The following is a 15,712-nucleotide window of genomic DNA, read 5'->3' as shown; positions in this document are numbered from 1 at the left end:
TGGTGGGTGCCTGGCTGGCCAGCGAGTTTCCCTCCCTCCCTCCCTCCTTCCTTCCTCCTTTGACCATTCGACATTCAGAAAGGGGCAATGCAATGGCTTTGAGGAGGAAGGCAGCAAGGAGATCGAAGCTGATAATACCGTCGAATTCATCTTTGTCTTTGTTTGCCGGTCTGATTGAGTGATTCATCCATTCATTGATGGTAAGTTTTTTTTTAAAGAACTTCATTACTCCGTACGGTAGATTCCATCGTAGCCTATACGATCAGATCAGTCCCCCGATCTTGCTCAGCAAAGTGTCCATTATTCAGTTTCTCAAATCGCTGGAGATCCCTGTATGAAGTGGGTATTTTACCGAGCCTATCGGCTGAGTTCATTCTTTGTTACTACCTACATACTACTAGGACGGAGTAGAGATGGAACCCTGAGGCATTGTACGACGCCATCCTCCGTACTATGTATGGTTCGTTCCTTTCCTTCCTCCGGAGGCCGCCTAGTACTGGACCCGACTGCTGTATAAACAACACAACATTCCCCGGCGGTTGCACTAACTCTGGGGTGCACGGATGATGGTTCAATCGGTGCCATGCTGCGAACTCCTTTTCGCGACTCTGGGAGATGTCAAAGGCCGATGGCTCCGTTCCTGAGGATCGATGGAGATCTGACCCACCATGGCTGCGCTGGACGGAGTAATTTCACCCAGACCCAATAGTGCCTGGCAGGGCAGGCAGTGATATCACCCCACGACGCGACACACCGTCCACAGAGGCCAGCGATCCCGACTCGACCTTCTCGGGGATAAACATTTATCTCCTGGAATCCGACTTCTTCTTTTCCCTTTCCTGCTTTTGCTTCTGCTTCTACTTCTGGATAGCCTGCCCCCCATGTCCCAACAAGTCGCTCCTTAATTCCTCCTTCCGTGTCAGCTACGTACTATCTATACTTACTCTCGGATGCAGCAGGCAACCGGCATGTGCAGTATCCTACTAGATCGGACTGGTCCCTTGTTGCCTTGAGATTGCTTCCCCGTGCTTCCACCCCGTCCAAGCCATGTGGAGACGAACCTACCTGCTGTTACTGGTGATCCGGGTTTACTTCGCACTTTCGCCAAGTTACCTACATCCGGATGAGAACTTCCAAGGCCCGGAGGTTTTTGCTGGTGAGTGAATCCAAACGGTTTCGCAGGCTTATCTCCCGCCCGCCATTCGAGTTGATGATTTTCGAGCGGTGCGACCGCTCACGGATGACGATGGCGCACTTCCGACGCTTTCCGCACATGGAAGATGTCCTGTCCTTCCCGCCCACGAACGAAAGCCTTGCCCTGGGATTGAATGCGCACAACTCACCAATGACTCTATAGGTCGTATCTTCTCTTATCCATCACAGTTACCCTGGGAATTCACCTCCGAGAAGCCTATCCGTAGCGTCTTTCCACTATGGCCAACGTACGACGTACCGATGAACCTGCTGAAGGGGTTCTATACAGAGAGCAGGACATTAAATCCTCCTCCACATCTGGTTTACTATGTGCTGCGAGGGGGCATGTTTTTGTTAAGCTTCGTGCTTGAGGATTGGGCCGTCTATGAGCTGGTTCCCCTGCCGCGCCATCGCCGCGCGACAGTGGTCCTAGTTGCATCCTCGTATGTCACCTGGACATATCAGACGCACACATTCTCCAACTCCCTCGAGACCCTGTTAGTGGCTTGGGGCTTGGTATTGATCCAGCGCATAGTTGATAATAAGGTTGGCTTGATAATGTGGAACCAGAGGAACGGTTTTGGTTTGGCTAATCGCTGTTTATAGCGACGCTCTTCTCTCTTCGCATGCGCCTTGCTGTCGCTGATCGCCGTCGTGGGCGTTTTCAACCGGATCACATTCCCTACCTTTCTCCTTGTCCCAGGCCTTCGATTACTGCCTCATTTTTGGCGCAAGTAAGTCGTGCGCGGGGTTCCGTTACTCCATCTTCCCCGTAAGACTAACATTGCTCTGTAGGCCATATTCCTTTCTCTCTTTTGCTGGATTCGGCTTATTGTTCTTCTGCATCGCTGTCCTTGTCGATACATCGTTTTACAATCCTTCTGCATCGATCTGGGACGCCCTTCACGCACCTGTTATCACGCCCCTCAACAATCTGCTCTACAACACGGATGAGTCCAATCTAGCTCTCCATGGACTCCATCCCCGTTATCACCACTTTCTAGTCAATCTACCGCAACTTCTGGGGCCTGCGTACGTGGCGATAATACTCTCGGTATGGAAATCGGCAGCTATTCCATCTTGGTTAAAGAACATGCGCGCCGCCTCTGCCGTATCAGCAACCGTTATGCTTTCCATCTTCCCGCACCAGGAACCTCGATTCCTGATTCCGTGTGTCCCTCTACTCTTGAGCTGCCTCCGAGTGCGCAAATCGCGCCTTTTCTTGGCTACCTGGGTGGTTTTTAATGCCTCTCTCGGATTCTTGATGGGGGTCTACCATCAAGGTGGTGTAGTGCCTGCTCAGCTTGCAATACCCTCGATAGTCTCAACGAGCGTCCTGGAGACAGGCCCCGTTATCTCTGGCGATGATTCCCAGAGGTCTGTCACTGTGCTCTGGTGGAAGACTTATTCCCCTCCCTTATGGCTGCTGGGAGAAAACAGCACTACGCCGCTGGACATCGAAACGCGAGACTTGATGGGTATATCCGGACCTGAAATGGCCAGCGAGCTCGAAAGATTGGTACCACGATGTCCACATAACACTGATAGCTCAGATGCGTCCAGACATTATGTCTTTGTGGTCGCACCCAAATCCGCTACTTTCCTTGACCGTTATACAACCCCCTTGTTCGATGAATCGGATCTTGCACTGCACGAGCTATGGACCTGGCGCAATCACATCAACTTGGATGACCTGGACTTCGGCACAGACGGCATCTTCCCAACTCTTAGACGAGTCATTGGTAGGCGCGGGTTGTCTGTCTGGGCAGCACGAAGAACCCGTTGTGTTTGACGGATTTCTCTCACTCAGGATCAGATGACGCCGAAACTCACTCGGTCAGCTGGGAGCGCAAAACAATTCAGGCCCCGCATGGGCAGAGACAACCTTCATCACTTCTTTTCCCTTACCCCTGACCTATCCTTATATACTTCAGTGGTCTCTCTTCAATTTTTCTCTTGGCATTACATTCCACACCTGCCTTGTTTAGCCCTCTTCCCCTCGTTTTGACTTAACCCCACCTCGCTCCGTTCTTCATCGCATACTATCTACATACTACCACCTATGCTATATCCCACCTCAAAACAATTCATCTCATTTCTTTCTAACCCTGACCTCTGGTATCATTTAGTCGGTACAAGTCTGCCCGCGTGCATTCCTGTACCGTATCACACACTTCCATGGCAATAGAATATACCCCACCCTTGAAATCAAGTTCTCTCTTTTTTCTAAGAATTTCTTCTTTTCTTTGTACCTTCTTGTGCAAAATTTCCTCATGACTCACTTCTTCATTCGATCCTATTATCCATTCTATGTAGTACACATCTTAATCTCATCCCTGTTGGGCATCAAGTCCCGTATTGGCTTTAACCGGTACTGGAGTACTATTCATTTCACAAATGGTAGTATGGGGAATACTGGAACAGGATATATATCACCCGCCGGAATTGTATATCCGGTCCTAAAGGGGAAATTCGTTACGGATGGAATTTTACGGGAACGGCAGCGTAATCTTATTTGGTATGTGAGTGTGTTCGGTCATAGGATCAATCTCATCTCTCGGGACCGCCTGCTGATCTGTCATGGGCTTAACCCTCGCCACCCATCCTTTACAAACCATTACACGATCAGGGTAGGGTGCTTCATGACAACCCCAGAGAGCTACATAACATAATACATCGAGACGGATGGTCGTAGAATTCAAGGGAGAATACCTTGCCTTGTTCTCATTAACTAGATACATGACCGGAACGTCACTGTTGAGAGGGTAGGGAAAGAAAGATAGCACAGCGGGAAAGGAACTATCATCCATCAAAATACTGGCTTACTAGAACTCATCCAGTATTGAGGCATGAAGACAGATTCGAATCGAGCACGTGGTAAAAAGATACATGCCAGCCTGACTTAGGATTAGAGAGCCAGGGGCATGGATTTGGGCCCATTGTTTGATCTACGTAGTCGATTCTCAGAATGTCTTGAGGGGAAGTGATGAAGAGAAAAGGGGATACATTGCGACGTTAATTATGAGGGGAGAAGATGATTCAAAGCGCTGGGCAGTCACTCAAGCCCGAGGATACACGAGGCTGCGGTTGAATCATAGATCTTCAGGATCGTCCGGGTTCTCAAACAAATAGTTGGCTGCGAGCTCCTCATTTTTGTCGCAAGCGAAATAGGCCTGGATGACCAGATCCCGTGAGAAGCCAAGCCGGCAAAGCTAGCAGCACCAGGTCAGTTGCACCCTCACGTGAAATAGTTAGGTCATAAAATACGTACGCGTTCAATCGCATCTCTTTCCTCTTCAGTAACGTGGATCTGATGCGTACCCGGAGGAAGCGCGCCGTCATCCTCCTCACTGAGAAGCTGAAGGAATTGATCCTCATTTTGACCAATAAGCTGCGCAATTTGAGGGTTACCAGCGGCAACTTGTTGAAGGATGGGCTCGAGCATCTGTGGTTGTTGTTGAACCAGCTGACGAAGCTGCTGGAAGTGAGGGTTATTGCGAAGGAAGTCGAGGCTCGGAAGTCCCTCGCCAGATGCACCTCCAGCCCGAGCGCCTCGAGCTCCACCCTCTTGCCCACCAGCCTGAGCGGCGGCTTCGAACAAATTGACCGGTTCGTCGTCAGCCGTGGAGGGGGTGCTTTCGGGGGCTGCGGACTGGGGTGCGCTCGCGGCGGCGGCAGCGGCGGCTTGCTGCTGCTGCTGCTCCTGTTGGATGTTGTCCGGAATACCCTACTGGAGGTCAGCGTAAGATCGGGCAAGTGGTGACCGTCAACCAGTGTCGCAGACTCACATTCAGAAGATACTCGATAGCACGGTCGGGGTTGAAAAAAGCGGCCCTCATCGCACGGTTGACATCACTCCGGGCGAAGCCCATTGCCTCCATCTGAGCCACGACTGCTTCGCTCTGAGAGCCACTCAATAATGCGGAGGGATCATTGAATGCAGAACCGGGTGCCTGAGTAGCCCCAGTGGCGGCCGGAGAGGGGGTTGAAGGTACTGCCGGTGCAGTAGAAGCCGCAGATGGGGCTGGTGCGGGAGGCGCAGCAGGGGTTGAGGTGACTGCTCTCGAAGGGGTGGAGGGCGCTTGTGACGAGGTGCCGGAGGAAGAAGCCTTGGGCTTTTGAGAGAGATTAGTTTCTGCCCAAGGGTGTATATGCGCACGGAGACCTGGATACCTTTGACACCATGCAGACTATGAAGCCCTTCTCCTCGATGTTGTACGTCTCGATTGTCTTGTCATCCTGAAGAATCTTTCCTATTGTGGCAAGGACGGTCAGCGCTGCATCCACTTGCCAAAGTATCTTGGCAGAGGCCATTCATCCAGCTGGGATGACGACTGCAGGAAGCAGAGCTTGTTTACTGACCAGAATAGATGAGTTTCAGTTGAGGAACCTCCCATCCCTTCTCCTTGGAAATTTTTTCCTTCACTTGCCCGACCTAACGGATAATTCATTTAGCCCCGCACTGACGCTGGCAAGGTCTCAACGCTCGGGAAAAGGATCAGCCTTACCGTCTCTGAGGGCTCTGCATCGATTACAAACTTCTGCTGCTTCAGGTCCTGGAGGAGAAAAATACATGTCAGAAGAGCGGACGAGTAGAGAGAGTGGGGTAAAGAATCACGCATACCTTGAACGTGAGCTTCATCTTGCGCCACCGAAGGATGAGAGACGACTCGGTGGGGGTCTTTTAAGGCTGCACGCTGATGTAGGAGAGGGGAAATATAGATGTGGACGAAAAGCACGGGGAGATGGAAATTGATGGGAGGAGTGAACTAGAAAGGGAAGAATCAGAAAGCTGCGAAAGAACCAGGGGAGCAGCGAATGATGATGATGACAATCATGACGCCGAAGGAGGGAGGAGCTGGCGGGAGGCGGTCACGGTCCCTCCAGCCACCCGGGCCGTCCTCCAGCCACTTCCCCTCGCTAGTCAATGGACTCAGCCACCGCTCGTCAGTATCTACCTCCGTACGTAGTACAGACTATCTACTAGATACTAGGTCTCATACACATAGGCTCCACCTACCTATTTGGTGGAACTTAGTGGAATAATTGGAGATTAATCAATCTCCCGAAGTTGTAAGCTCGCAGGACGGTCAACCAGGGTTAGCACTCCCTCCCCCCTAAGGATAGTAAGTTCTTACTCAGGGACGGTGAGATGAAAATATACTTACTTCATAAACTCCCCTCTCGCCATGAATGGATCCCAAACACAACTCGTAGAGGTGCCATTCATTTTGGTCTCGACTTACTACTTGTGACCAGTAAACATTACCCTCCAAGTTTCTACTCAGTAAGTCAGTTAATATCAGGCAAATGGTCCTTCAGAACCCCACAGACTCGACTGCTCCATTACCATGTTGTACGGAGTAGATACAACGCCCCATGGGTGAGTTGGCCTTCCTTTTCTGCTTTGCTTTTCTTTCTTGGTGGATAATAACAGTCCCGTAACTCGTACTCCGTACAGAGCGGAGTACCCAGTACTTTGGGTGTCGTCCCTCCCGTGGCAAGGGGGATAACCCTATAGACCTGTCTTATGGATGTATCACACCGTGTGATGCAGTGGAGAGAACCGACGAAAACCATCAAGAGTCCGCAAACCACTGCCACCTTGGAGATAGGCATGAACCTTCCTCTCTAACACGCATCGGGAAGAAACCGACGGAAGTTGTTTGGACTGACCAAGCCTTGGTCATTAATTACCTCTGGTTTGTTTGTTCCCCCTCCGAACCGTTGTAGGAGGTCCGATGCAACTCGGCTCTCCCCGCTGTTCCTCAGGCCGGCCCCTCCCGGGAGTGGAGTGATACATCACAGCTCTACTTAGGTATCTACCTACTTACTACTTGGATCTATCTAGTATCTAGGTATGCTGTGTGCTCCCCGATTCCAATCCAGGAATCGAAACAGACGATCTTCCAATTAAGGCTTTCCGGGGAGATCATCCCGGCCGCTTCGCACAGGAAGTCACCTACTCTTGACAAATTGTCTTCTAGACCTGTTCCATGTGACGAGGATACCTCTGAGGCGTGCCATGCAACATTAACCACCGTTTTCTTCACCCCCCTACGATAGTGAACTGGAAGTTGAGACCCAGTGTACTCCGTACCGGAGTTGATCGTAATAATCAGGCAAGTAGGTTGAGAGGCTGCATGGGAAGCCGAATGTCAGGTTGTATTGTCAAGGGCATACCATCCATCCCTGGCCGTTTGAAGTCATCGCAATACCATGAGCTCTCCATTGACGTACTTAAGTACTTAGGTATGAGTCAGCCTGACAGTGTCTTGAAACCCTGGTTTCTTCCCCATTCTCTCTTTTTGTTCCCTTTTTTTACTTATTCTTTTTTTTTTTTTTTCGGTCCCCTACTCCTCTCTTCCTGTTCGAGGCAATCGAGAGGGGCGAAGTCTCCCAATAGCTGAGAAGACTAGGTAGGGCATGGAGTCGTCGTTCAGAAGCCATCTCGATCACCGCGCCTACCGATCCGCACTAGGATTGGTATGATTCTCATCTGTTACTCTGGCAGCCCCTAGTCTAGTGAGATCGAGACCCTTGGGCGTATATTCCTCGGCGCCGGCTCGATTCGCCATTGCCATTCGACCATAGCTCGAAGTAGTCAACGCCCCCCTGTCATGTTGATCCTGGCAATTGCATACGCGATTTTTCTTCGAACAATCCATGCATCCTTATTCAATTATCCTCGGGGAAGCATTCCCCCCCGTCCTTCCCTCTTTAGCTTAATTGATTGACTCTCTCGTTCATTCCGGGTTGCTGGGTATTTACTCCGGCTCGACCCTCGTCCACCACCGTCCCTCGTTTATCATTGCTAACTTGTCACGCCCACGAATTTGTCCGTCCGATCTTTTCCATCGAGACCTCTTCACACCATTTTCCTTCGCTCGTACGTTGTCTCTGCTGTCTCCAGGGGCTCCCCGAGTCCAGAACGTTTTCGACGTCACCATCCGTCCCTAGAAAGACGACGGCCGTCTGGGCTTGCTAACGACACGCCGAATCGCTCCAGTCGAACACTGTTTCCAGACCCGACTCTTTCCAAATCTCATATTCAGTCTTTGGAAGGCTTTCGCATTCCCTGGCATATGTTCCTGTCTCTTTAGTTGATTGTTGAACATTGCCTTTACCAGTGCCCACCATCCTTCCTTCGTATAGTCCTGCCCCTTATTTCATGTCTCTAAGCATGTCCAGGGCCTTTCCGGCCCGGATACTGGGTGGTATCACTTTATTATCAACGTTCATCGCCACTGTTCTCGATGGCATGTGTTACACAATCTCCAGATCCCTCTCATCGCATGTTTCCTCGGTTGAGTCGGCCATTGTCAGCCTCGGTGCCGTGAGCTGTGTTGCACTTGCATCTTTGTTGCTTCTCTGGGTCAAAGATATCAAGGGAGAGGCACAGACACAGCCCAGAAGCCACAGAGCAGTCACGTACGGCTTCATCGCCGCGTATCTCTCGATAGCCACAGGCGTGACTGCGGGAGGGATAGCCTGGAGTGCAGCTCAATCCATGGCAGCAAAGACGTCGATGGCTCCAAAGCACCAGTCCTTGCTAATCGCCCGCTGTATTATATGGGCGATATCCGTCCTTAGTCAAGGGATACTAGGAGGCCATTTCTTGACAACCTTGACGAAACGGGAGTCTACCACGAAATGGTCCCCACCAGTGTCGCAGGAGCTTGAGGTGCTTTCTGATAAAGCCAGTGTGAAAGACGAGAGCACAGTGACATCGACCTCCATTGCCAGCGAGTCTCAACGACCATCTGCTGAATTGAAGACGAACGCTGACACTGTGCCGCCAATCCAACCATCGGTGTCGAACGCAGAGTCGCAGACCTCGAACCGCTACTCTGGTCGCACCCTGTTCCAGCACGACTCCAAGCAAAGCTCACTTGACCTACAGCGATCATATATGCCTCATGGGGACTGCACCGTCACGCAGGCCACGTTAGAGGAGCATCCAGATGACCAACCCGGCTGCAACCTAGGGTCAAACTTCGCAGTGAGCCGCCAAAGATTCGACGAAGCTACTCCGATACTAAGAGGTCCTTGGATGGCTTGGTTCGTCAGCCCTCTTCGACACGGTCATCGCCGACTACGTCTTCGACACAACTGGTAACTCCCGCCAGACCGGCCCCCCCAAAGCTGAAACTTCCCGACGAGAGCTTTATTCACCCGCTATTCCGCTCCGATAGCGCATCGCCGCCTCCGACTGCGATGCCAGGTACCACCGTGATTGCTTCACCGGCAGCGGGCCAGACTATTTCCGTGAAGGCCTTGAACCGGGTGAGATCCACGCGTTCGCTACGTTCCCAAGCACCACGAAGCAGATCACCGCTGTTCGACCAGCCACTCACCAGTATAGAGCGCAACACCGAGTCCCCCGAACCCAGTGGTCGAGGGTCACCCATGCCCAGCTTCATAATGGCGGCCGATGTCCGGAGCAGTATATCGCGGTACGAAAAGAAATATGACCTAAATGAATCTCCGGATGAGAGTTAGCTAGAAAGTAGGGGCGGGTGCCATCGAATTCCAGGTTTGCCTTAGATGTCTTTCCTTTGTTGTTTCCTATGTTGATAGATATCCTGGACATAGCGTTTGATGTAGTTAGCAAGTACTTTCTTCTGACAAGTATATATCTCACAGTGCATCATGGTTCTTTTGCATAAGTAGAGTGATTGAAACCAAAGAAAGGGTGAGTAGCAGTCACTCCCCTCCCTCAACGGCACCGCAACCGGGTGTCATTGTGTACCTGAAAGATTGAAGAGGGTTCACCATATTTCTGCTGCTTTCCCGATCAGCAGTCGAGATTGATAGTGTTCAACATACTTTAAAAAACGTGTTAGGCGGCAAAACACGTCCAAGCACGCTCGCTGATGCCTATGTAATTCCTACGTATTTTGACCTTGCCAGCGCCGCGGTCCGAATTGACGGTGAACCTAATTGGGGGATGATGTGTGCATAGCCATGCAGATGGACACCTGTCAAGGTCAGACTCTTGCGAGGTGCAGATATCATTCGGTAATGAGTTTGGTCTCGCTGGTTCCCATCATCCCTCCCCCCGGGGTAGATGCTCCCTGGCAGTCAATTTACCTTTAATAGTAAGCGGATATCAAGGTTCCCGAAACGGCCGTCTTGATGGCTGGGAGTGATCGGAGGGGTTACTCGGTTGATATCAGGCGTCAGTTAAGGCGGCATCGCGACCAGTGGCGATTGATTTCTTTCTTCCGCAACAGTGATTAGTAAATAAGGGTTCCAGGAGAAGGATTGGAGAACTGCCACTGGCACGCGTCATGGAGAGTTTCTAATTTGGGGGATCCAAAGCACCACGATTACGAGGGGGCCCCGGTACCTAGTTACTGAGCACGCAACTACTATGTATATACCCTGATTTCTATTATTTTCTTTCTTTCTTTCTTTCTTTCTTTTTTTTTTTTTGGTTTTGGTTGTGAGCTCCTTGAAGGGGCGGATAAATGATGACCAGAGGGAGAATAATAAGGATACATCTAGGTACCTAGATAGTTGGTTAGTAGTCAAGTCAAGTCTCATCTCATCTCGCGAGTGGTGGTCCGGAGTCCGAACACGCTTCCCTAGTGGTGGTTTAGTGCTGGAGCTACTCGGGTTAGTGGTAAGATTTGGCTGGGATGGAATTCTACTATCTACCTACAGTTAGTTACGAGTTACGACATCCTTCCGGCCCATTCCATCCATCCGTGACATTTCCTCTCCCCTCCCAATCTCCTCCTCTATCTACTACCTATTTGACTCTTGGGCCGGGACTAATATACTAGGTCACTACTAAGTCCTATAGTCACCAAGTCAGTCAGTCAGTCACACAACTAACAGTCTCTATCGACTGGGAACGTGGGCCGGTGTGGTCGGTCCCTGGCTCCTGCTTCTGCGCCACTCCAAGCGGCCGGGACAGCCAAACGGCCCAGTCAAATTCCTCGCTGTTGGCCTTAGCTGATCTTCCCAGCCGATTTCATCCTCCATCAGCTTCATTTTCTCCATAATCTTATTGTTGTTGTTGTCATTGCGGTCATTGCGGTCATTGCTTTCCTTTTCCTTCTTCCCTTCTTATATAATTTTAATTTTTTTTTATCTTCATTTTTGATCCTTTCTTTCCCTCCTCCCTTCTTCCCACACATTGCTTGTTCCATCGAGGTGTTGTAATCCGGTGCCCCTTGTGCCTAGTGGGTTTTTAATTGTTTCGCTCCCCTTTCTTTTCCTGGGTTTTCCTTCCTGCTCTACAACAACAACAACACCGGACTTTCTCTGCCCGCGAAAGAAGGCGGCGCAGCCTTTGGAATTAACCACCCGCGGGCTCTTGTATGCCTCTTGGGGGGTACGCGAGTCCTTCCCTCGGTCAAGACGGGCATTGGAATCCAGTCGAGTAGTAGGGTTGCGACTTGGTAGATCGAATACGACGTGCTCTGCTGGGCGTCTTCTACATCCGGCGATTCGACTTCTCTGTACTGCTCGCCCGGCGGCCAGCCAACCAACAGCGGCGGCTTTTCTTGCTTCGCTCACTTGATCCACTTGGCCGAACCTCTTTTTACTTCATTCTTCTCCAATCCACCCTCGCGTCCCGCCTGGGAATCAATCTACTACAAACTACGACCGACTGACTTACTTTGATTTCGCTGTTGCTGCCACAATCCCACATTGTTGGAGATTTCAGGTAGGTTCCTCCCCCATCACTACTACCACCACCACCACCTTTTTTCTTCCCCATGGATACTCTTCTGTGCTCCCCTTCCCGCAACCACGCGATTCCCCCAGCTTTCCCTTTGGAATCGATCCTCCGGCACGTTTTCATCGTCGCATACCTCTTCTCATCTCGGCCACTTGTCTTGCTCCAGCCTTGACTTTTCCATCCTCCTCCTCCCTGTAACTTCTGATGTATTCGCCCCAGCATATTTCCCCCTCCAACCTTGTTTTGACCAATGTTCCATGGGTCTAGTCTTTTTACCCTTCCGCTCTCCATTTACCATACTTGCCTATTTTGTTGAACATGGCATCTCTTTGGTGTTAATGCTCGCTGATGCCTGGCCCCCATTCATTTGTATTCACTCGTCCCGGACTTCTGTTTAACCCCCATATTCTTCATCTTCTTCCCTCCCTCTTTTCCCTCCTTTACTCTTCCATCACCTGCTCTTGCTGTCGATTCCTCTAACCGGCAGACCTTGAGTTTTCATTCCACCTGCTGTTTCCGGTTCCTCGAATTCTTCATGATATTCAATCTCATCATCCCCGCCTTTTTTTATAAGCGACTTCGGATCCCATAGTTGGAACAGCCTATTGCCCAAGTGGCCTACCCTGCGTTTTTACCCCTTTCCTTCTATATTCTTTTTATCTCGCCTACTTTGTTTCTTCGACTCTTTCACCCCATGTCCTATCACTTTTACTAAATTTCTGTCTCTAACAGTGGATAGCAATGGCGGGGGTCAAACGTAGACACGAAACTACCCAAGCGTCAGCTACAGCGCCTTCTGGCAGCAGTCACGCTGGCGCAGGGGCTTCCCAGAGTGCTACTAGTAAGTTTCCACTCTTTTGACTACCGCAACAGCTTCTCATAAGCCCTCAGACTCCAACGTGGATGATACTTCCAATATCCGTGTGACGCGGAGTTTACGCTCGAGTCGCGATGCACGTGCCTCTCAGCATGATATTAGAGTCCACAGCAGTACTGCTGCCACCGGTGTGAACAACAACATCAACCAAAGAAATAGCACCAGTCGTCCATCACGCATCATCACACTCAGTACTCGTGCCGCCCGGGCGAACACTGCCCAGGAGAACGCAGCCCGTGAAAATGCAGCCCGTGAGAATGTAGCCCGCGAAAACACCACTCGTGAAACTCGTAATACCCGGACACGGTCAAGCGCCCAGTTGTCCACAACTCAGACTGATGCTCCACTACCAACTGTTCCAGAAACCCCTCGGCACAAGCGCGTTAAGCGAGGTCCGGCGGTTGAAGAAACCCCTCGGACTACGAGGCAATCGGCGAGGCTCCGGGCACATGCGCATCCGACATCTGTTGAAGAAGGCTCTAATGACATGGCCGTCATACCGAAAATGCCAGAGCCGAGTCCTTCCGTCAATGCTGCCCCGAGCAGCAGAACGAGAAACAGGAGTCGGCAATTCGTCGACAATATTATTGACACTACTCACAGCGCTACTCCGGCTGCACCAGTTGTCAAGTCACCTTCTCTAGATAGGGCAACTCCAGTACCGGTCGGGGAACCAATGCCTTTGGAGGAAGAACAGCCCCGGAGTCCAGAACCGGAGACTTCACAACCAACGAAAGAAGAGTCACCTAAGGGCACTGTTGTTGATGAGGATAAGCATGGAGTAAGCGGACCGACAGTCACCGAGTCAGTTGACCCCCTGGCCTCTGCGACTACCCCAAATTCAGATACATATCAGAATCGAAAGTCACCTGAACCGGGAGATATTGGTGCGACTGAGAACGAGAGCGTCTCCAACTCCCCCAGTAAGAAGCCTAAGCTGGAAGAGGGCGAGCTGGGCCGCGCATTAGAACAACAACTGCAGAATGGAACCAGTGGCAAACCAGATTCACAATCTCCTGCGGAGGCTGTCCCCGAATCCAGAATTGACGGCGAATCCCGCCAGGTGACCGAGGAGATCGAAGGATCAACACCTGAAGTCGCCACAGAATCGACGGTTAGTAAAGCAGTCCGCGGTGGTCGGACTCGGGGCCGCGGCCGTGGTGGACGCAGTCGCGGCTCAGCACGCTTTACGACGAACAAAAGAGGACGTGGCGCCGCTCGCAGTGGTCGTGGTGGCCGCACAGGTCGACAGCTGGATCGTTCGAGCGATGTGGAACCTGACCGTTCCCCTTCCCCGAGTGCAGCTACTCAAAAGCTGCGGGACCGGCAACGGGAGTTGGACAAGGCATTTAAGAAGGTGGCTGCTGCTCAGCGGTTGGCTCTAGCAGTACTAGCCACGCAGTCCGAGAAGCGACTGGCTCGTGATAAGAACGCACACAAGCACGTCCCCGAGTTTGAAGAAATCAACATGCAATTAATGGAAAGGCTGCGCGGACGGAAGGAGGTCCTGCGTCGAGAATATGAGCTCAAGGTGGAGCAAGAAAACAGGATATTCGAGGCCAACAAGCAAGCAATCGAGGAACGGTATCGGGTAAGTCAGGGATGCTTCTTGCTCTCCTTGAAAGTTTATTGACGCTCGAACAATAGGCCCAAGGCCGCAATATACGGGAAGAGCACTTATTGGCTAGCCAGGGGGCGTACATGACATTTGTCGAGGGCCGCCGTGCTGCAGAAGATGATGAGCATACTGAGGCAGGCCTCTCCCTATGTGCCTGAAGAAAAACTGGTACTAATGCTACTTTATAGACCGATGACTCCGAAACCGAGCCGGACCGCGGGCGGGTGGTGCCACCTGCCAGAGAAGTTTTCAGAGGCTTCAACTCCACCTTCGTTAGGAACCCTGCTGGGGCGGCTGCCTACGACCGTGCTTGTTTTGGCTGGGATGACTTTGTCCAGCGGGCCAAGGTGGGCGACGACATTGACCCGCAGATGAAGGAGATCCGCGACGCAGGACCCTTTGCGGGAATGACAGCCGAACAAATTTTGGACATGCTGGTGAAAGCGACTGGGGTGGTCGAAGTCCATCGGAACAGTGTGCCAGCGGAGATGAACCCTCCGGTACTGCCTGATATGCGTCCCCGAGCATTGTCCACTCTGGCAGATATTGCAGCGGCAGAGCCCCCACGGCCTCCTCTTTCCCAAGCTGCCCCCCGGCTCTCGACACACCGGACAATCCTACCTCAGCCTGCTCAGCCGCCATTGCCGCATGGACCTGCCGATCCTCGACCATTCGTGCTGCCTCCGCCAACCCCTCAAAGACAACAGCCCCGGCGACTACTGCCTGCCGGGCAGCAGATCCCACCGATCAATGAACAGCTCGGCCTGCCGGATCCCTTTGCAGCGATGGGGGGACCGCCTCACCTCCCTCCCCCGCCGGGATCCAACTTCCACCGACCTCCTCTGCCTGGTTATTTGACAGGACATCATCCTCCTAGCCTCTATTATCCGCCGCCCCCGCCGCCTCCGCCGGGACCCCGCCCTCCTTTCTAGGAGGGGCATGTGGATTTTGCTTGTCTTTTCTCATCAGGTTCTGAGCCCGGAGTTTTGCAGTAGACCATATCGTTGGGATGTGTAAGGTTTTCTTTCGATTACAGAGCGACTGGTTATGTATTTAGCTACGGAGGATTCCCCTTAGGCGTTTACTGCACAGGTTCGCTTCATATACATACATGGTTGTGCTTGTCTTGTTTTATGTTTTCCGGGCTATAGAAGACCCCCGACTCGGCTACCTATTAGTGGAAGTGATCGAATCCGCATTCCGAGGGCAACGTGGGAGGGGAGAGAAAGTATGGACTGGAGTGTGTAATCTGCGATGAAACTATGTGGGCAAATGGCATGTTGGATGATGAGGATGATGAGGATAATCAGATGGGCTTGATGAGGCA

General features: G+C 51.7%; 5 protein-coding genes across 5 annotated transcripts; 3 read left to right on the top strand and 2 right to left on the bottom strand.

Annotated features, from left to right (window-relative positions):
* The first annotated feature begins 782 nt into the window (after window positions 1-782).
* Window positions 783-3,227, top strand: smp3 (glycosylphosphatidylinositol-alpha 1,2 mannosyltransferase smp3). Its single transcript, XM_025617747.1, has 4 exons — window positions 783-1,156; window positions 1,358-1,740; window positions 1,801-1,928; window positions 1,990-3,227. Exons 1-4 carry the CDS (start codon window positions 1,048-1,050, stop codon window positions 2,984-2,986), a joined length of 1,617 nt encoding a protein of 538 aa, XP_025466724.1. The 5' UTR covers window positions 783-1,047; the 3' UTR covers window positions 2,987-3,227.
* Window positions 3,228-4,076: 849 nt separating this feature from the next.
* BO94DRAFT_93279 (putative UV excision repair protein (RadW)) lies at window positions 4,077-6,254 on the bottom strand. The gene is made up of 8 exons (XM_025617745.1): window positions 6,215-6,254; window positions 5,819-5,963; window positions 5,703-5,750; window positions 5,557-5,629; window positions 5,368-5,447; window positions 4,983-5,309; window positions 4,466-4,921; window positions 4,077-4,406 (listed from the first exon to the last, which is right to left on the bottom strand). Exons 2-8 carry the CDS (start codon window positions 5,834-5,836, stop codon window positions 4,287-4,289), a joined length of 1,122 nt encoding a protein of 373 aa, XP_025466723.1. The 5' UTR covers window positions 5,837-5,963; window positions 6,215-6,254; the 3' UTR covers window positions 4,077-4,286.
* BO94DRAFT_93684 (uncharacterized protein) lies at window positions 6,118-6,907 on the bottom strand. Its single transcript, XM_025617748.1, has 3 exons — window positions 6,545-6,907; window positions 6,363-6,477; window positions 6,118-6,311 (listed from the first exon to the last, which is right to left on the bottom strand). The coding sequence occupies exons 1-3, from the start codon at window positions 6,811-6,813 to the stop codon at window positions 6,285-6,287; spliced, it is 411 nt and encodes a 136-aa protein (XP_025466722.1). The 5' UTR covers window positions 6,814-6,907; the 3' UTR covers window positions 6,118-6,284.
* A 1,470-nt stretch (window positions 6,908-8,377) lies between these two features.
* Window positions 8,378-9,827, top strand: BO94DRAFT_566450 (uncharacterized protein; the record flags this gene model as incomplete). The annotated part of the gene is made up of 2 exons (XM_025614554.1): window positions 8,378-9,141; window positions 9,183-9,827. 2 exons carry the CDS (start codon window positions 8,378-8,380, stop codon window positions 9,694-9,696), a joined length of 1,278 nt encoding a protein of 425 aa, XP_025466721.1. The 3' UTR covers window positions 9,697-9,827.
* Window positions 9,828-12,357: 2,530 nt separating this feature from the next.
* Window positions 12,358-15,540, top strand: BO94DRAFT_93160 (uncharacterized protein). The gene is made up of 5 exons (XM_025617744.1): window positions 12,358-12,517; window positions 12,623-12,731; window positions 12,782-14,358; window positions 14,415-14,519; window positions 14,574-15,540. Exons 2-5 carry the CDS (start codon window positions 12,632-12,634, stop codon window positions 15,315-15,317), a joined length of 2,526 nt encoding a protein of 841 aa, XP_025466720.1. The 5' UTR covers window positions 12,358-12,517; window positions 12,623-12,631; the 3' UTR covers window positions 15,318-15,540.
* The last annotated feature ends 172 nt before the right edge of the window (window positions 15,541-15,712 follow it).

Source organism: Aspergillus sclerotioniger (genome assembly GCF_003184525.1).
Source record: "Aspergillus sclerotioniger CBS 115572 chromosome Unknown BO94scaffold_16, whole genome shotgun sequence".
Classification (NCBI taxonomy): Eukaryota; Fungi; Ascomycota; class Eurotiomycetes; order Eurotiales; family Aspergillaceae; genus Aspergillus; species Aspergillus sclerotioniger.
Note: the sequence above shows the minus strand (reverse complement) of the source record. Positions and strands in the feature narration are given on the sequence as shown.